The 21,067-nt window shown below is 38.2% G+C and overlaps 1 protein-coding gene across 17 annotated transcripts in view; it reads right to left on the reverse strand.

Moving 5' to 3' along the window:
• SETD5 (SET domain containing 5) overlaps positions 1-21,067 on the reverse strand; it is an 82,410-nt gene that overhangs the window by 11,405 nt on the left and 49,938 nt on the right. For 11 of the 17 annotated variants that reach the window (XR_003676908.2, XM_007121791.4, XM_007121790.4 and 8 more), the window contains 9 exons: positions 20,631-20,748; positions 19,401-19,510; positions 18,003-18,255; positions 17,545-17,628; positions 16,526-16,783; positions 15,522-15,842; positions 14,865-15,107; positions 9,587-9,716; positions 1,628-1,872 (listed from right to left, as the gene is read on the reverse strand). Coding sequence is in view for 16 of the 17 variants with exons in the window: in XM_007121791.4 (XP_007121853.1) it covers positions 1,628-1,872; positions 9,587-9,716; positions 14,865-15,107; positions 15,522-15,842; positions 16,526-16,783; positions 17,545-17,628; positions 18,003-18,255; positions 19,401-19,510; positions 20,631-20,748 (1,762 nt within the window). In the remaining variant the exon portion in view is untranslated. The remainder of the gene's footprint in view (positions 1-1,627; positions 1,873-9,586; positions 9,717-14,864; positions 15,108-15,521; positions 15,843-16,525; positions 16,784-17,544; positions 17,629-18,002; positions 18,256-19,400; positions 19,511-20,630; positions 20,749-21,067) is intronic. The other 6 variants (XM_024123915.3, XM_024123913.3, XM_028479198.2 and 3 more) reach the window with 1 other exon arrangement.

Consider the following 21,067-nt stretch of genomic DNA (forward strand, 5'->3'; position numbering starts at 1 on the left):
TTCCCTGGTGGCGCAGTGGCTGAGAGTCCGCCTGCCAATGCAGGGGACGCGGGTTCGTGCCCTGGTCCGGGAAGATCCCACATGCCACAGAGCGGCTGGGCCTGTGAGCCATGGCCACTGAGCCTGCGTGTCCGGAGCCTGTGCTCCGCAACGGGATAGGCCACAACAGAGAGAGGCCCGCGTACCGCAAAAAAAAATAAAATAAAATAAAAATAAAAACACCTTACATTTGCATAGAATTTCACAGTTATCCAAAACGCTGCAAGAGGTAGGAAATACACTGAATGCTAAACCCGGCTGTTCTAGATGGCAACCCACCTTCTAATTTCACCTTTAATTATAATAAAACATTAATTATAATAAAGTATGAAATTCTACTCCTAGAACCTACTGCCTCCCAGTGAGAACGTCCTCTCACGAAATTTTACCATCAAACTTCAGCTGCTAAATGAAAAATCAACTGCAATTAGATCCAAGTAAAGTTAGTAAGGCCCATATCAGCTGTTTTGCTATCTGACTAAAAAGAACGCCAAAGGGAATTTGGTAAAGGGTAACTTCCCTAGAAATCAAATGTAACCAGGTTTTTTTCGCCTTCTCAAAAAGGTCTGCTCCAAAAGTAAGTTAATATGGTCGAGTTTAGGTAGAGAATACAGCTGCCTCTTACTTTCAGGGTTGCTAGTTTCCTCTTTCTGAGTTAGCCATTTAAAGGTTTGGGTCTTTTAAATCTCCATGCTCTCATAAAAACTGAATAGGTAGGATGGCACTGATTAGAACATTCACCTTTATCATAGAATACATCTGGAGAAGTGCAAGGTAGGGTCAGAGCTGAGTGTTTAGTCATCAGAACAAATTTTTCTGAGAAGGAATAGATAGTGTCTGTTTAATTTAATTATAAATAAAAGCAACATGCGATAGATGAGTTTTTTTTTTTAACGCACGCACACGGATTCTATTCAGTAAAGCTGCCAGTCACTCAAACTTGAATACTAAAGCAATTCAGAAGTAACTTTTTGAAACAGTTGACCAGAGAGTGAGTGTAATAAATCTGGTTCTTATAAATGCATGTTGCTAGGCTCTTTCTACTTCTCATTCCTAACACATGACAAGAAGGGAAAGTAACCTGGGAATGAAAAAAAACCCCTAAACTGCCATAAACCATACCTCAGTGCTTTCTAAATCTGTTTACTTAGGCACAGGAGAAGGCAAAATAACAGACACTTCACTTATTTAAAGGCCTAGAAATGGAGGCACAACCAATCAGTATAACCTGAGCTCTCAGGCAGGTGTCATTAATGGTTACTAAGCAGCCAGAGGCCTATTTTAACCAAGGTATACAGTAAAGATAAAGATCTAGCATGATTACCACCTAAAGTAATGGAGGTTGATGAATTGCATGCAAAAGATGAGTGTCACCTGTGGGAGCACTATTCCTATTTTGGGAAGTATGGGGACTGCCAAGATGAGAGGCTACCAGGTAATAGGTCACAATGACCCTGAGGTTTCCCATTCTCTTGCTAAGATGGGCGAAGAACATGGTAAAGAAACATTTGGAGTGGTGTATTTGAAATGAGGAGGTGCAAATAATGATTTTCATATTCAGCACTCCCAACAACCAAACCCAAATCACCTCAAATTGCAGAGGAGTATTGCAGCGACTAGCAGTAGTAAGAGACGTGACTGGTGAGAACATGAGGCTGTATCCATTTCGACACTCCTCTTCTGGGTGAGATGGGCCAGGTGTGGTCAGCTGGGGGCTCTTTGAGCCTGGATTGGGAGGGGGTGGTGTGACTGGAGAAAGAGGCCGCAGTAACTTGGTAACATTCTGCTCCATCAGATAGCGAGATTTCCATTTCTTTAATGGGCTCAACAAGTCTGTGAAATACAAAGCTTGGATGAGAGGTCTGAAATTACATCCTAAAGGGCTCTTTCATAGTGAAGCCATTATTAATCTCTAGCCCACAATGGCTGGTAACTCCACTTTTGCCTCATCCCATTGTTATCTCCTGCAATCAAACCAAAAGCCCAAAGACTTTTAAATTGTCACACTTAAAGTAATTCTCAAAACTCTCTACCTCCCAGAAAATCACCAGATGAATCTGACCCTTTTGATAACTAATCCCTGGAGCTAATTTATTTAATCTCTTGTAGTGGAAAACATAAATTTAGTTTTTTCACACTGAATTTCTGAAAATCTCAAATCTGTCTCTTTGTTAAAATCACCCTCTACTGAATTGCCACGTCACCAGCTCAGTTTCCAGCTTTTATATATTTTTTTGCCATTCTTTAGCAGCTCTTTATGTAATATTCTGCTTTAGTAGGAAAGAGTTACACATGATTACTTGATCCTTGTTGAGTCCTTAGTTTTAGAGTGCTTCAAAGTGTGATATCATTTCTACAGAAACTTCTCCCAATCATTTTCAAAAACTAGGGTGGTAATCTTTTTCTGATTGGAATATCCTACTTTCTGCTGTACACTTCTTAGTTCCACTTAGAAAGGAAGTTAATATGCTATAAATTTTACTGACCACTCAGGCCAATGCACTATCTCACTTTCTCAAAGGAAAAATCTATTTTTATTCGTTTACAGTTCAAAGCTATTCATTTACTTAATACCTACAATATGGAAACCACTGAACTAGGTAAGTGGGGGAAAATGGTTATCATGTATTCTATTTTAAATGGGTTTACAAATGTGTAAGAAAAAGAAAACATATATAAAACGTGTAATATAAGTTTAAGAACCTCAACAAACGTGATCATACTGCTATGTGTTAGTAAAAAAAAAATTCTGCTTTTAAGTGCTTATTACACACCAGGCACTATACTACATGCTTTATGTGAATCATCAGATGTAATGTGAGTAACTCTATAAACCCAGTACTATTATTATCCCCACTTTACAGATAAGGAATTTGATGTATAAAGAGAGATAGACTAGGTCACCTGGTTCCCATCTACCTTCTTAATCATTAGGTTAAATTAAACCCCCAAGGCTTGGTGGAAGGAGTGACATTTACCCCAAGTCTTTGAGGAAAAGTTTTCGGACAGTATCAGAGATGTGCTTGAGAAAGATTCTCCTGGTAGCAATGGTTAGGATGAGAATGGACACTGGGAAACTATTTGGAGTTAATGGAGTAAACAGAAAGAGTTATGAGGCTTGAACTAGGGCAGTAGAGGTTGAAGCAGAGACAAGAAATAAAAGCAAAAAACACTGGAGATACATGTTTTTCCTTTCAGATACGTAAAAATTTAAAAATTTTCCTAGATTAGAAGTATATTTGTATTTTCCTTCTGTTCCAGATACTCATTTTTCTTTTCTCCTTTGGAAAAGTGCCTAGGTATAAACAAACAAACATGTGATTCATGACTTATAGTTAGGTTTATATATTTCGAGAGTCTTAAACAGTGACTCTTTCAAAAGATTGCTATACTGCTAGGTCCAGCGCTGTAACTACTAAAGGCAATTATGTAAGTGATAAAGTTGATTGTAGAAAAGTTATAAAGTTCAGATGAACTCTCCCACCCCCAAAATCAACTTAAAGGTCATTCATTTAAAATATATTTACTGAGTACTTATTATGATATATTCAACAAGAGACCTGACACCTGCCCTTATGAGGTTTATGGGCCAGTGGTAATCCGCCTCCTTTTTTCTACAAACAGCACTATATTTACAAAATTGTTTTCTTCAAGTTTCATTTTTCTTCTTTTTGCCATACATAGCTATCAAATTTCATGTGGTTAAATCTATCTTTTATGGTTTTTTACCTTTACTCAAATAATTCCCAAGGTTATATAAACAAACACCCACATATTGAAACACATACATAACTTGAAATCATATCCACAAATTAATTCATTGTTAACATGCTGGTGTATTTTCATCTAGAACTCTTTCCTGACATGTCCTTACTCACCCTGTCTAAATCACACTGGACAATAACCTACTATTTTCAATCAGAAATACATAGTAAAAATCCTTCCATTACAATGACAAAAATGTTACAATTATATTTTAATTTTATTAATAGTCTTTGGCTATACAATGTTTTATATTTTTATTTAGTCAAATTTATCAACCATTTCCTTTATTTTCTGCCTCTGATGTCACGTTTTTGTCACCCCACCCCAAGACTATAAAAATACTGACCTATTTTCCCTTTATCTCCATATTTAATTTTTGAATTCAACTCAGAACATATAGTAGTTTAGGTACTAGTACGTTCTATCCTTTTCACATGCCAAATGGCTAGCATATTCTTCCAAATACTTTTGTAATTATAGAATAATCATATTTCTCTATTGATTTGAAATATGACATTTATCCAACTAGATACTGGGTTTAGTTCTGAATGTTATTCTGTACACTTTTTAGTAAAATTGTTTGGGCAATTCCAGTTATTCTACTCTAGCTCTCCAAAATATTTTGCCTATTCTAGCATACTTGTTCATGTCAATGAACTGTAGAAATCATTTGTCAACTATGCTGACACTGGGACTTCCCTGGCAGTCCAGTGGTTGGGACTTCTTCGCCTTCCAATGCAGAGGGTGCGGGTTCGATCCCTGCCTGGTCAGGGAGCTGGGATCCCACATGCCTCACAGCCAAAAAAACCAAAACACAGAGCAGAAATAATATTGTAACAAATTCAATAAAGACTTTAAAAATGGTCCACATCAAAAAACAAAACAACTTTAAAACAAAACAAACTAACAAAAACTATGCTGATACTACCCCCTCCCCAAGTCTGATTGGGGTTGTATTAAATTCATGAGTAATTTGTAGAGAATTCTAACTGAGCACCGTGGCACGATCTTTTAGCTACTCATGCCTTCATTTATATTCTTCCTCCTCATTATTATTATTATTTTGGCTGCGCCGCGCAGCTTGTAGGATCTTAGTTCCCTGATTAGGTATTGAACCCAGGCCCTCAGCTGTGAGCGTGGAGTTCTAACCACTGGACCGCCAAGGAATTCCTTCTATTCCTCTTCATTATAGATCTACCACATTTCTAATTAGGTTTATTCTCCAGTGTTCTCTATTTTCTGTTACCACTGTGAACTGGATGTATTTCTCCCTGTGTATTACCTAAATGTTATTGCTAACATGTAAGAAAATGTTTACATATTTTTGTACCCAGCTACCCTATTGATCTCTACCAGTTTTTCAGTTAATTCTCTTGGCTTTTCCAGGTAGATAAGCATATTATTTGTATACAATGGCAACAAATACATCCTCTTTACCAAAACTTTTATCTCACAGATTTTCTTTTTGGTAATCAGTTTGCATAACATTTCTAGATGTTGTTAAATAAGAATGGTAATCCTGGGATAAGTTGATAACCAATTTAAAAGTTTAACTAGTTTTCACCATGAAACATAACTGGCAATTGTTTTCAGATAGATGTAAAATAAAAAATCATTCAGTATGTTATTTTATTAGATTTATCATTAAATTCACATTTACTGTGCTCTTACTCCCCAGAACATTTGGCTGGCTAATAAATTATATGAATAAAATTTCAAATACTGAACCACCTTCACAATCCACAGAAAAATTTTATTTCATCATAATATACTATTCTTTTAATATTCTTACAGATTCAAGATTCAGATCACTGAAATCTAATTCAAAAGTAGTACTGTGCTATTTTTTGGAGGTTAATTTGATAAAATAAATTGAGTAAAAATTTTAATGCTACTGTATAGTAGTCCACCAAAAGTATGTGTAATAGAAGATAAACAACAAATTTTAACATTTCTTTATTTGCTGAAACCCAGGTGTTTTTATCCTGCATGTGTTTGCAATTATTAATAATTCCATGACTAACACTTTGTATAAACATTTTGATCCACACCTATTTCTATAGAACAAGTACCTAGAACAACAACTACTAGGTTAAGGATGAATTTTTTAAATGCATAACAGGGACTTCCCTGGTGGTGCAGTGGTTAAGAATCCACCTGCCAATGCAGGGGACACGGGTTTGAGCCCTGGTCCGGGAAGATCCCACATGCCGCGGAGCAACTAAACCCGTGCGCCACAACTGCTGAGCCTGCGCTCTAGAGCCCGTGAGCCACAACTACTGAGCCCGCACGCCTAGAGCCTGTGCTCTGCAACAAGAGAAGCCACCGCAATGAGAAACCGCGCACTGCAAGGAAGAGTAGCTCCCGCTTGCCGCAACTAGAGAAAAGCCTGCGCGTAGGAACAAAGACCCAACGCAGCCAAAAGAATAATAGATAAATAAACCAAAAAAAAAAGCATGATAAATCTTACCAAATTGCTAGTAGGGTTATTACTGCCCTGTCATTTTTTTTTTGTGTGGTACGCGGGCCTCTCACTGTTGTAGCCTCTCCCGTTGCGGAGCACAGGCTCTGGACGTGCAGGCTCAGCGGCCATGGCTCACCGGCCCAGCCGCTCCGCGGCATGTGGGATCTTCCCGGACCGGGGCACGAACCCATGTCCCCTGCATCAGCAGGCGGACTCCCAACCACTGCGCCACCAGGGAAGCCCTTTCCCTGTCATTTTTATTGCAAATTCTTTCTCCCAATATTTTTGTCCTCTATTAATTCAGAGAACTAAGGACATAGAAACATTGTTTATTTAATTTTAATTAAAGAACAAAAAAACCCCACACCATTGTAAAGCAATTATACTCCAATAAAGATGTTAAAAAAATAAAATAAAATAAAAAAATAACATTCACTTTGTTATAAAGCAGACACTAACACACCATTGTAAAGCAATTATACTCCAATAAAGATGTTAAAAAAAAAACAAAAAACAAAAAACCCCAAACACTGAATGCACATAGAATTTACTTTGGCAAAGATCTAAGTCTTTCCCATCCCCCATGCAAGTAAAAATTCCAGAATAATTTACCAAATCTTTCACTTACATAAAGCCTGCTTCTGTTCCATTATTGCACCTGTACTGATTTAATTACCAGCTTCCAGATTCATATTAGAAGTCAGTTTTACACTTCTGGGTAAAGTACTTCTTTGTCATTACTTTTTCAATTTTTTCTTATTTTCATGTTTACTTCTTATGATAAACTTCCAAGATCACTTAATCAAACCCCCAAACAAACTAGTTTGATGGAAACTATTTGAAGCCAGGAAAGAAAATGACTCATATTTCTTCTTTCCACTAAGCAGTATGGGAGTTCCCTTCATTTCCTCAAGACTTAAAAAATATTTATCAGTAATAATTTGTTTTACACGCCCCCACCATTATTCCTAGGCAGTCTCTCAGTTTTGTTAAGTTCGGCAATGAAAATTTTTTTCTTCATTTTCTTGGTACATAAATGGTATTAATTTTTGCACATCCAGCAGTTTTATTGAACTCCTGTTAATTTTTTCAAATGATTGTTTAGGCTCTCCTAGATAGATATCCACATCATTTACAAATAATGAACATTATGTCCTCCCCTGCCTGAAGAGTAATACCATTTATTTCCATACAACTTTAGCTTCTAGGAACTTAGAATCTTTGATGTATCCTAGTATATGACTAATTTCTATAAATGTTCCATAAATGCTCGACAAGAAATCTGTAGATAATGACAATAATAATTCCTATTAAGGGTCTGATACGGTAATTTATGTACCTTAATTTAATCTCATATTAGCTCTACAAAGCAGATATTACTATACCCGTTGCACAGATGAGGCTCAGAGATAACTTTATAACTTGCCCAACATCATATAGTTAGTAAAGGGTAGAGATGGTCTTCAAACACAGGTCTGTTGGATTCTTTCTACTACACCAATTTGTCTCCCTTTTTTGATTAATATTTTCTTGATCTTTTTGAGAGGAAAAAAACAAAAACAAAGAAACCAAAGCAACAAATAAAAATAATTCCTCAGGATTTACACTAACTTGTAGCAATATACCAAGTCACTCATTTGAGTATTGCTTGGTTTTAATTAAATATTTTCCTGTTTACGTTGTTCCTGAAGGGCAAGGTGTGTCCTTTGAATGTTTCTCACTGCTAGAGATGAGAGAAGTTCAATAAAGGTTGGTGACTAACAGTCCTAATTCCATTCCAACCAGGGCACATAATAACAAAGGCACTTTCCCTATGAGTCTTTGCCAGTCAGGACATGAATTGCTAATACAGCCTCCCTTTCTCAAACACACAGGCACAGACACACAGACACACACACCATACACATACATATGTGTGTACACTAGATAGAAGATTTCAGTTAAGTTATACTCTCACCGTACTGTAAAAGCTGCCAATAAATTGATAATATTGATGGAAATCTGTTACCAGCATTTCTTTAAGTTAACCTGGCTTGAGTAAATCTCCCTAACCTTTGGTGAAGAGAATAAGATATTTTAAATACATGGTATCATTTATCTTCCAGATGCTCTACACTGGGATCTTATTATCCTGAGGTTACACATGCGATAACTTACAAGGTATAATCCAATCTAGGGATAGAAAAACAAAGTCAATAATTTAAAAAAAATCTATTTTTAGTAGCCTATTTTTTCCCCAAATACAGTATTACACAAAGTTTTTTTTTTTTTTTTTTTTTTTTTTTGGTGGTATGCGGGCCTCCCTCTGCCGTGGCCTCTCCCGTTGCGGAGCGCAGGCTCCGGACGCGCAGGCCCAGCGGCCATGGCTCACGGGCCCAGCCGCTCCGCGGCACGTGGGATCCTCCCGGACCGGGGCGCGAACCCGCGTCCCCTGCATTGGCAGGCGGACGCGCAACCACTGCGCCACCAGGGAAGCCCCTACACAAAGTTTTAATATAAAGCAGATATTACTAGTACAAATCCCTTTATTTAATTCAAGTTCATATTTACTCAGGCAATGAACAGAAACAAAAAAGTGGTTTTTATGAAAATCTGAAATATTACTATGTGACTTTTAGCATCTTATTTATTTTGGTATTTTGTTTTGATTGCATAATATTCACAAAATTGATTTAGAGATAAATAAACTAAGAGGAATCACACAGAACTTTTCAATTAAAGTAATACTGGCCAAGAGAAACTTTGGTAATAAGATTATCCCAAAATAAGTTAAGTTGGTATCAAGTCCATACACCAGTGCTTTCAACTGCAATTCAATTAAAACCCCTGCAAGAGTCACTGGAAAACCAGTGGGCCAGATAATTTTACATGACCCTCCAGTTTGAAAACAAGCAATTCATAATAATTTCTCATTTATTTCACTCATCCCCTGCCCCTTCAGCCAAGTCCCACCCAACTCAATCACCTACAATTTTGATTCTTTCCTGAAGAGTGCCCCACATCTTTCTTGCTTATTACCCCTCTTATAAATATGGATATAGATTTCCTAAACTTACTACTTTAAATGTATCTAACCTTTTTTTAACCATTTCTGCTGTTATCTGTACACTGTCTAGTTCCTTCTTTGTCGTCCTGGGAATACTGATCCCTGACTTGAGATCTCTCTCTTCCTCTGTAAAGACAGATGTAAAGTAACTATTTAGAGAACAATGCTATTTCCTTTTTTTGTATCAGACTTTTTAAAGTACTCAGTGAAATTTTTTATGTAGACCCAAAATAGTCATTGCTCATGTATTCAGAAAGGTCTGCCATACATACCTGCATTGTCTTTGCAGATACTAGAAGAATTACTATTCTCATTACTTTGGTATAGGTGCTGAGTTCTAGTCTCTTGGGGTACAGATGATGTCTGGGTCATCCCTTCTTCCAAGGCTTGCTTTATCCAGCGCTATAATGGGAAAAGAACCAGGGAATTATCAATAATCATTTAAAACTATTTAGGTCACCTATTTTAAATGCATTAACCAGGTCATTACATATCAACTGGTGAGAGGTGCAATACAATGCATTCATTCGGGTCCACAGTCAAGTAGTTTTTGTCTTGTGTTTCAGCATTTTAGGATAGTGCCCCATCAATTCCTTTTATGGGGCATAATTGAGAAAACCTGGATTACACATAATGAAGTCCCATAAAAAAGCCCAAACCAATAAAAAAATTGATTGCTGTTTAACTTTTCATATTGCTTAGAATGGGATAAATGGGAAAAGATAAGGAAGAAATCTTAGCATTTATTTAAGAGAGACTCCGATCACACAGGACGAAACTAGCACATAAAGTAAGTGCGTAGAAGGAAGATAAAAGATGCCTTAAGAGTTGTCTGCCCTGTGTTGGGAATATCTGAAGAATAGAAAAGATTCACAGGAAAACTTTGGATGAGGATAAACAGCTCTTCACTACAAGCACCGAAATGCTTCCAGAAAGTCTACTCTCAGAATATTCTCTGAGTTTTCCCTCCTTGTTAAGTAGTTTGGTTAAATTATGCATGAATAATACAAATCATCACCAGAATAAATGACCTTCTGCAGAAATCAAAAAGGCAAAAAAGTAAAAAAACAGCTCTCTAATCAGTCATTTTTTGTAGTGAATAATGGAATCTAAAATGATGGAAACAGATTTTGGTCAGAAAGTAAGCCTGCAGAGATTAGCGTAATAAGATCATGCATCCTGTGGAAGAGAGAAAATTTCTTACCTGTAATTGTGTTCTCTTAAGATACACAGTTGTAGGTTGCTCACCACTCTGTGGCTCTCCTGCCCTGACATAAGACAGATCGAATTTTGATAAACATCAATTTCTGAGTCAGACCCTATCCCAAATAGGAAGAGCAAAGGTGATTATAACTTTACACCTTTAGAGAACCAATATTACAGGTAAGTAAATATTCTCTTTACCAAAGAGAGCAATTCTTAATAGATTTAACCTCTTAGAAACTTAGGAAATAATGTGAGGAAACCAGACCATGTGGTCTGCCAAATGAAAGCAAGAATAAAATTATGAACATGAGGGGGTAAAGAATAAGTATCTAAGAAAGACAGCTCAACATCTATTGAATCACATCAGCATTTTAGAATTTGATCAGTCTCTGAAAAGCCAAAACAAGACCAAGAATGAACTAACTCTCCTACATACAGAATATTGATATAAAGATGAAAACTGTCAGAACCATAGCTCCTTACATAGAAGAGACCTCAGAGGTTACCTTGTCTAACGCATTCATTGTACAGATGGGGAAAATAAGGCCAGGAGGCCAAAAAGAGTGAAAATCCTTTGTTATAGATACCTTAGTACATACAAGTTTTTCATCAGAGCAGATGACAGGACTCATCTGGGGTCACTGTGCTTTCTTCCTAGAGAAGTCAATTTCTTATATTTCCGTGTCAAATAGATGCACCCATAAAAGAACTTACACTCTGGATCTGATGACTACAAAAAGGGAAAGTAAAACCAGGACAAGGGCATTCTAAGGAATAAGATGCTGCTTTGGTTAGCTTAAGGTCGAACACAGCAACATGATCAAACCCATCCCTCCCTGGCCCTATATGTATGTCTACACAATATTTTAGGGCCTGTAAAGAAGGAACATGAACAGTTATTTGTATCTAACAAATTCCAATCACCCCTACAGATAATAAATTAACTTTAGACAACCCCTCTCCCCAAGTTCTAGCTACAGTTATTAAGGTCAAAAGAACATTTCTCCCTTCCCTGAAAGTCTGTGTTGAAGAGATTTTTAGGAAGCTCAAAGATGGGCAACAGAAATGTCTTGAAGAGTCTCATTACGATGGGGAAAGAGAAGGGAATTAATTTGGGTTTTAGGGTCCAAAGACCTGGATTGAAACTTGGCTGTGCCTCTTACTAGACGCCTAACTCTGGGCAAGTTACTGAACGCTTCTGAGCCAAAGCTTCTGGGTCTGTAAATTGAAACAATAATCCCAGCCTCACAGGGTTAGCATGAATGGTGAGACAGTGTGTGTGAAGAAAGCTTGTAGCACAGTACTGGGCACACATGTTCAGTGAGGACTAGTTCAACTGAATTTCAGTGCTATGTACAGAGATATACAGATTAACAACCCTCCAGTGCACATCATGAAATATCAATGCAAAACACAGTGTTTCATTTTCAGTCTGAACGGGAGACCAAATGCCCACACATATTATGCCTACAAGGTAAGTTTAGAGATTTAGAGAGAACAAGGAGGGATACTACTGAAAGGCTTCTTAGCCAGTCATAAATGCTTCCATTCTAAAATAACAAGTGACGTAAAATCCAACAAAAGACATGCCATAACATGCTAGTTAAGAACTGTGAATCGATTTAATTTAGAAACTACAGAGACATCATAAAACATTCTGCCAAATACTCTAAGAATCTGGGTGCAAATATACACATGCAGCTTTATACTGTTTTAAACTTATGAAGCTTTTACCTCCTTTAATCAGATATGAAAGAGTAAGCCTATTAAGAATGTACACTGTTCTAACTAATCCCATGGAGGACGGTTGTTCTATCTGTTTAAATTATATTCCCCTCTGAGGGATTTTCAGAAATTTATTACAATTTTGTTTTATCACGGAAATCTTCTTAGGTCCTGTACTATATGAGTACTTTCTAACCAATCTAAAAAATCTTCTCCTTCCCCATCAAGGATAAAACTGAGTTCAATTTCTATATAAGACCCAATTTCATTAATTTTGTCCCATAAAAAGTTACAGCCTTGTTGTGTAATATAATCTTGATACATTAACAGCAACTATTAAATCTGTGATAAAAACTTAATTTTAAAAGACCCAATTTAACTAAGATAATTTGATATATAAGTCAGCATACATAGCCTGAACTCTTCCGAAAGACCAATATGACATAAATAGAAGTGCCTGAGCAGAGACTGTATAAAACAAGACTAAGGATGGTCAGATACATGTGGAGAATATAACACGGACATGAGTTAAGTGGGATTTCTAACTGTTGCCAATGGAGACGCAAAGATGAGATACAGATATAAGTCCTAAGCCATAACCAGGTAAAAAGAGCTCTACGAAATGGATTTTCTATCAGATCTGAAGTCATATTTCTACACGTTTTTGATTTTCACAGAACTCTGCTACTTGGAAAAAAGCGAGATGGGAATAGAAAGATTATAACCCAGCATCACAATGATCAAGGCGGTATTTTAAGAGGCTAGTCCGTACTATTCACAATTCAGACTTCACTATTACTCTGTATTAATAATTGTTTACCGTTCTTAAAGGACCAAAATAAGAAATTCTATTATCTGACTTGGTAAGATGCTTCAGTAGTTAACATCCTAGGAAATCTAGTACTGTGTCTAGCCATAGACAGAACAAAAGGAAAAAGTTTATTTCACATATATATTAAGCCATCTCTTGACTTGTTCCTCCAAACTAAAGACCATATTTACAGCTTCTCTAATTGTTCAATACTACTCTGAAAATGTAGTTAAAGATTCTGAGCTGTTACTCTTAATGAGGGACTGAGCTAAATGTAACAGGAAGATTAGTTTTGCATGCCATACCACAGTTAATGCCCTTCTCCAATTATTACAGAATTAGGTTAATCATAATGGTCATTAAATGGCAAATACTTTTTTTTCCTTCTCAGATAATTTCTAAGATCCAGGATAAGTAACTTGGTATAATAAAAGATCCCCAGAGACCCAACCTTCCTTTATCACTTAGGCCAATTTCTAGTCTTATTTTCTTCTTAAGAAAGCTGTCACTGTTTTCACTTCTGACACCTGAAAGTTATGGTAGTCCAGCATCCACAAACACTTCTGGCAAAGATCTCATGGTCAAATTTCTCTTTAGGAGTTGTTCTACTTGGTAATTTCCCCTAAATAAACCAGTAAGTGACTCAAACACTTAGGTAAGATTAGGAAAAGACTTTCTTCCGTGTATGCTGCTCATTCAGTGGTAGTACCCTTCCTTTGTGTGCAGATCCCTGTTGCCCTCCTCCCCTCCATATCCCACACCACTTTGGCTCATCTTTTATGCCCCCTCCCCCCAAGAAATAGTATCTGCTCTTTGGGAAAAGAGAAAAGCTTTAAGTTTGGAGGAGTCAGGGAAGACCTGCCTGGAGTTGGAGACTTCATCACATCAAATTATCTATATGCAGCATCCTCATGTACGTGATGCCAGTGGAGGAGGGCAATGGCAGACACTGAGGAAGGCAGCCTGAATCCAGATCTGAGGATAAGAGAAAAGGGTGTTCCAGGGAACAGACTCTATCTCAAAGGAAGACCAAATGAAAGGGTGTCCTATACTTCTAGAAACACGAAAATGACATTATAGGTCTGAGGGAGTGATCTATTCTTGAGAGACACCTTTGGAAAATATGCAGGGCTTCTGGGAATTAAGAAAGAGCATTCCAAAAACACAACAACCGTCAAATACTACTGTCACTAGATCCAAAAACAATATATAACTAGAGAAGAGCGAGAGAGAGGCAGAGAGAGAGAGAGAGAGACAGAGAGAGAGACAGAGAATTTTACAGTGGGTTCCATAATCACTAGGGAATAAACAGTCCAACTTGTCATTTGATCAAGGAACAGGAATTATGCCAACTGTAAACAGGACTTTTCCTCTACTCTCAGTCAAATGATAACAGTGATTGAATTAATCCAAAACACAATTCATTCTTTAACTTGTGCAACAGTGCTCTAGAGTACCTGGGGCCCAATCTCACACAATAATCACAAATGGACATGTTAACCAATATCACAAGAGCACACACAGAACACCCCTCCCTACCCAGTCACCAACTGCTATCTATGTGCTCTCAACTCAGTAACCTCAAGGGCTCTCAGAAAAGACAACAGTGAATACTCACAAACTGAGCACCAAAAATGTAGTATACACCCCACCTTAGTCTCACTGACTCTTGATGTGTATTTGTGGTTAACAACTAACTCATTATAAACTCATATGGGCAGAGTGTGGCTATCTAGAGAACGTGTTAGATATGGCACCAGTACTGGAATCTTAGCTTAAAAGAAAAAACCGCATAAACACAGACATACCTTTTTACAGGAGCTGAATGTGCCATCAGGCAGAAGCGGCCTTCGACGCCTCTCAGGGATAAAGGGTGAGCCAAAGCGAATGTAGTGTTTGGGGGTGGTGCAAATTAACGGGGAATGGATAAGACCGGGTAACATGTTCAGGGTCGTTGCCAGTACAGTTGGGTCCGTGGTGATACGTAAAGGGCACTCAACAGGGCACTCCTGCTTCTCTGCTTTGTCATTCAACCACTCTGTAACTAGATACTAAGTTAAAAAAGAGACCATCAGTTGATACTGCAGATGCAAAAGCCAGAGGAAGCAGTGTAGCTCACAAACACAAACCTCATCTAGAAACTAGAAAGAGGTAGATACAGCAGCTGCAGAGAGTATGAATCACACATTCAGAGCACAAGGGTATCTTCTTTCACCCTCTCCATGACCACTATGGAAGGAATGATTTCAGCCCAGCAATTTAAACTCTGCCTAAAAATTATGGGAACAAAAGTAAGGTAGCAGGATGACCTCACCCCTATGTGTCTAAGCATTTTATCTAAAACTTTCAATCTAATAATCCTTAGATTATTATTTTTTTTTCCCCTGGGGATTACAGGTCCTTTCACTTTACTAAGCCACAGTTTTTGGCAGACTACACTTAACGAAGATGTACTTGTAACTTACCTTTTTGGTTTTGGGGTATTTAGATGCAGCACGGTTGACATGGGATCCAGTAACTGACACCACAGTTGGGTCAGACCCTGTTAATTGCCTGTTTTCTCCTGAACTGTCTACATTTCCAGCTTCAGTAGGAGTTACTGAGCTGTTATTTCCCCCCTCTTCCAAGGCAGCTTGTGATAACTCTGCCTGCTGTGCAATGGCCTGCTTTTGACGCTTTAGTCTTTGGGCTGAACTGGTCCGGTACCGAGAAATTCGACTCTTCGGTCTGGGCCTAGAAGGCTTTGCTGGAGGTGGTTTGGGGACGGGTTTTTCGGCAGGAACATCCTATAACAATAGCAAAGTTAACTGCTTACCAGAAATTTCTTATCAGCAAACATTCTATCCAGTTTCCTATTCACTTTAAGCATTCTGAATGTTTACTGGTGAAAAAAGTGAGCATTTAAAAACATTAATTTCAAATGTAATCCTTATAAAATTTATACATTTAAATCAGCTAAAAAGGCTACAGGAAGAGGTCTCAGTTATTTCTTCTTCTAATAAGTATTTATAAAACAGGTCTAAAGTCAGCTGAAAGTAGCCACCTAATTTTAAGTTCTTAGCAGGGAAGGTAATTCTTCCTTTGTCTCTTTCCCCAGATACTGAGGTTTTAGCTTAAGGCTTAGAATCCATGGCTAAGGTAGGAAAAGGAATGAAGAATTCTGAGAACCCTATGAAAGGTCAGGTACATGACAGTGCTACACAGAGAGCCAAAGAGAAAGCACATGATTTTTATGAACTCACCACCAACAATATCTGGCAGAAATTGTAGAAAGTCCCATTCTAGTCTGAGAGTATCTAGTCATTCAAATTCTGTCTCCTTGAATCCCACGAATCAGCTGACTGAAAACAGCCTTACTTATTGCAAAATAAGGCAAAGATGAAAATGCTGACACTAACCATTCCAAAAGATAGGTAATTGATATTAGCCAAAGAAAGACTGACTAAGACCTGGAGTCTTTTCATCTTACCCCTGCTTGGGAAGACCTCCGGGTGTTCACTCCAACACTCTGTGGGTTGCTTGGGATGGCAATGTTTGAAGCAAGGTTGCTAACTTCAGATTCAGGGGCTTCAGTTTTTGTCTCCTCTCCCACAGGAGTCTCCGAGGTGGTGGTAGTAATCTCTATGTCAGAGTTGCTCTGTTCCAAGGGTTGATCCCGCCGCTTCTTTCTTTTCTCTAAGTTTTCAAAAGCATGCATGATGGCTTCAACCTTCCTATCTTCCCGGCTCTAGAAAGAAATAACATTAGTATAGAAGGAAGCCTCAACCGGGAGAAGGGAACAGCTTTTCAGAAGTATTATTAATGGAAATTGCTAGACATTTATAAAAAATACTAATAAGATAATATATATATCTTTGAGAACATAAGATAAAAACTAAAAATGTTTCATCTTAAATGTTGTAAAGAGTTGTAAAGAAAGGCAGTCAAACCCAAGCTTTTCAAAAAGGGTCAGCTATTTTGAAACTTTTTAATACAAAAGAAAAATAGCCATCAAAACCAATTTTTCTCTGCATTTTCAGAATTCAAAAAAAAAAAAAAGTCAAGCAGATTTTCTTAAACAGCTTCGCAGGGACAGAAATAAACATGACTGATTTCAGCCATAAAGCAGAATTTCTGAATCCATATGACTGAAGGTTTTGTTTGTCTTTTAAATGTCAAAATTCACACAAACTTAGGAAATTCCTAAGTTAGAGTAAGTAGCCTAAGGATATTTTGTTCCATTAAGACAGTTTTTTGGAAATCAGACTGTTAGTAAGAAACTTCTTAAAACCATCATCTGATAATAGTCACTAGAGAACTACGTGTGTGTGTCTGTGTAAAAAATCATAATAAAATCTACTTTATAGAAAAAGCCCACACTGTGACCTAGAGGTGATGGCATAGTAGCTTACTGAAGAAATGAGATGATATAAATTCAGAAGAGAAGGGGTTTACATGCTATAGGTAACATGAGTCAGCAGGAACAAAAAGACGTTAGAAGGTACTCACCCTCTTGCTATGAGCTGGGTTCTCCTGGTCATCTGTAATCTCTTCTTTCACTTCTTCTGCTTTTTCTTCTGGATTGTCTATTCCCTTTAAGACAGAGGAAATATTCAGTTGTATTCTTAAGCTCTAAGAAAAATCAATCCCTGTTTTTTTGTTGGTAGCTTAAAACTCTCTAGAAACAATTTCTAGTGCTTTATAGTGTTACTCATGTGGGGCTACATGGTAAACACAGATGATAAATCTCATTCACTGGACTGAAACCTGATAAGTACCTGAACGGATGTTCTTGACATTGTAAAAAATAATAAAAAGATAAGGAATGAAAGCACACCCACCTTGATATGAAGGTTATTAAATGTTAATATAGATTCCCTACATAAAACAACATGTGGCAACCTGGGATCCTCTTCATCTGAAGAGGATCAACCCCAAAGCAACATCCTCTGACCAGGGGAGATTACCTCATGGTCACTGGATACAATTACTTTCTCAGGAATTTGCTCTGGCTGCTGGTTGTTATCCTCTTCTGGAGCCTCATTCTGCTGCTCCATCTCTAGCTCTTTCCGTCGTGCTTTTCTACGTCTTGTCTCTGCTCCGATGGTGGGTAGGCTTGGAGGAGGTGGAAGTGGCGGTTCTGCAGCACTGGGATTCCTTTTCTGTATAGGGCAATTCCGGTTCCCCTTGTGACATGCACAGTCCACTTTATAATTACTGCTCCAAAGAAACAACCAAAAGTGCCTGTTTCAGTACCCTTGAATATCAGTTATATTATCCATTCATTCTCTTAAAATATTAGTATAGTAATTTCCTCTAGTTTCATCTTTTTTTTTTTTTTTTTTTTGTGGTATGCGGGCCTCCCTCTGCTGCGGCCTCTCCCGTTGCGGAGCACAGCCTCCGGACGCGCAGGCCCAGCGGCCATGGCTCACGGGCCCAGCCGCTCCGCGGCATGTGGGATCTTCCCAGACCGGGGCGCGAACCCGGTTCCCCTGCATTGGCAGGCGGACGCGCAACCACTGCGCCACCAGGGAAGCCCTAGTTTCATCTTTGAACAAGGTAAATAGTCATTAAGAAAATCCTATAAATACTTTCAATATTCTGTGTTTCTCTAGATAACCCCAACACTTCCCCTATATATGGTCAGTGGAAAGGAAATGAAGTCCCCACTAAAATCAATTCTCCCAACTGTCTACGCTATTTAGTGGGCAGTGAATCAGTGACAGACTCTGCAGTGGCCGTACTTGTCTCTACCTTCACCATGTCCTCACTTTTACCTACTGATTCCCTACTTATTATTAATACCTTTTTTTCTTGCACCTGTGCCCAAACATCAATTGCCACATAACCCCTTTTTGCCTGAAAGGACCAAGGGAGAAAAAGCATCCATTTTACAAAACCCATCACATAATCACCTATGACTTGCCATCTGTTTTTCTGCATTGCCATATACAGCTACATTACATGGCTTGAGTGGATGGAGCAAAGCTTTAAATTCTCATTCTATATGATCCCTGGTACAAGTGCCGTGTGCATAACAACAGATGCTACTGCAATTTCTACAAGTGTTTCATACATACACTTTTTGTTATTCTTGCTACATAGAGGCATAGGCCAAAACACCCTTGATTAGAAGACTGGTAAGCAGTATCACATTATGTAGCTGTGTCTCTTAAAAAAACACCCTCAGTCTGTCTTTCCCTCCACAATTTCTAGGCAGAAAATGCATTACTCATGGAAAGATTAGGTTAAAAAAAAAAAAAAAAAAAAAAGAAGCAAATGGCAAGGCACAAAAGCAGACTGAACAGAATAGCTTAATCTGTAGGACAAGCAATTCATGTTAGGAAAGGTCGTGGAAATCTTACCAGTTACTGTACTCATAGTCAAATGCTATGGTGACCTCAGCATCCTTGGTGATGGCAGACACAGCATAGATACAGAGGTGAATCATCCCATCTGCAATCATGTGTCGCACCTGTGTGAACAAGGCTTATGGTTACGATTTAGCAAAAAGACCAGGAACTCTCCATAAGAGGGGAAAAAACCTTTTACCAAAATGATATCTCCTCACTTAGAGTTACGGTAGTCTATCATTTAACTCCATCATTTCACTTGAAACTATCATACAGTAATTGAAAATTTATGATATTTCTTGAAATAAATGAAGAAATCTTGAGATGTTAGCAATCAGGGTCTGCTCTACATCTTTTTTTTTTTTTTTAAATAAATCTATTTATTTATATTTATTTTTGGCTGCATTAGGTCCTCGTTTCTACACATGAGCTTTCTCTAGTTGTGGCAAGCGGGGGCTACTCTTTGTTGCCGTGCGTGGGCCTTTTACTGCAGTGACTTCTCTTGTTGCAGAGCGCGGGCTCTAGGCACACAGGCTTCAGTAGTTGTGGCAAAAGGGCTCAGTAATTGTAGCTCGCGGGCTCTAGGGCGCAGGCTCAGTAGTTGTGGCACAAGGGCTTAGTTGCTCTGGGGCATGTGGGATCTTCCTGGACCAGGGATCGAACCCATGTCCCCTGCAGTGGCAGGTGGATTCTTAATCACTGTGCCACCAGGAAGTCCCTGCTCTACATCTTAAAGCTGTTTTCAGTTGCACCAGAAAATTAAAATTCCTTAAGTCTATAAGAAAAGCTCTGTGGATTTTCTTGCTGCATTTGATGTGGTTGCACTCATTATGCACCAAATATTGAACTTTAGAAATGTCTAGAATCTCTCTCACAACCCTATTAGCTAAAATCTAAAAAACTGCAACCACACACTTTCGTTTTGGCCCAATGATAAAATCTTTTATATGGCAATTCTTTAATATAACCTCACTGACTTCTTATCCAGTCTAGTCTAGCTCTTTCTCTTTAGCAAATGCTAACATGCTTTTTCCCATTTCTGCCTTCTCTAAAGAAAATCCATTCCTTGCCCCCATCCTGTGAGAATAAATGCATCATTACTTTTGCTTTTCATCTCTTACAACGAAAGATCATAACCATTATCTACAGACCTTAATCTGGGTGAAGTTTTCAGACTGCTTCTTCAGTTGACTTGTCCTTTTGGTGGTTCCATTCAAAGAGAAATTGCTACAGAAATCTTACCTCTGCATTTGGTGTACATGATCTTCTGATGAACCGAGCATCATTACCGAAAGTACGTGCATCCACACACATCTCTACACCATTGAATTTTGAGTAGAAGAGCACAAAGGGGTATGGTCTAGGGATATAATTAAAATTCCTGTAATTCTCAATACAAATAAAAAGGCCACCCCATGATTTCAAATATGAAGCATATGCTGACAGAAGAAGCAGAAGTCCTTTGCAACGCCTACACTTGGAAAACATCACATGCTTGTCTGCTTCTGATTAAAGAATAAGCACAAAGCAAGGAATGCTTCGCTTGGAAAGGAGTCATCACCACTTTATACGTTAAACAATTTGCAGGTGTATTTGCACTTCTCTACAAATAGCAGAGGGGCGTGAGCTTATTTGAGCTGTAATCTTTTCCCCCAAGAGCATCCCATCAACCAGGATGG

The sequence above is a fragment of the Physeter macrocephalus genome, chromosome 18 (genome assembly GCF_002837175.3).
Source record: "Physeter macrocephalus isolate SW-GA chromosome 18, ASM283717v5, whole genome shotgun sequence".
NCBI classification, from domain to species: domain Eukaryota; kingdom Metazoa; phylum Chordata; class Mammalia; order Artiodactyla; family Physeteridae; genus Physeter; species Physeter macrocephalus.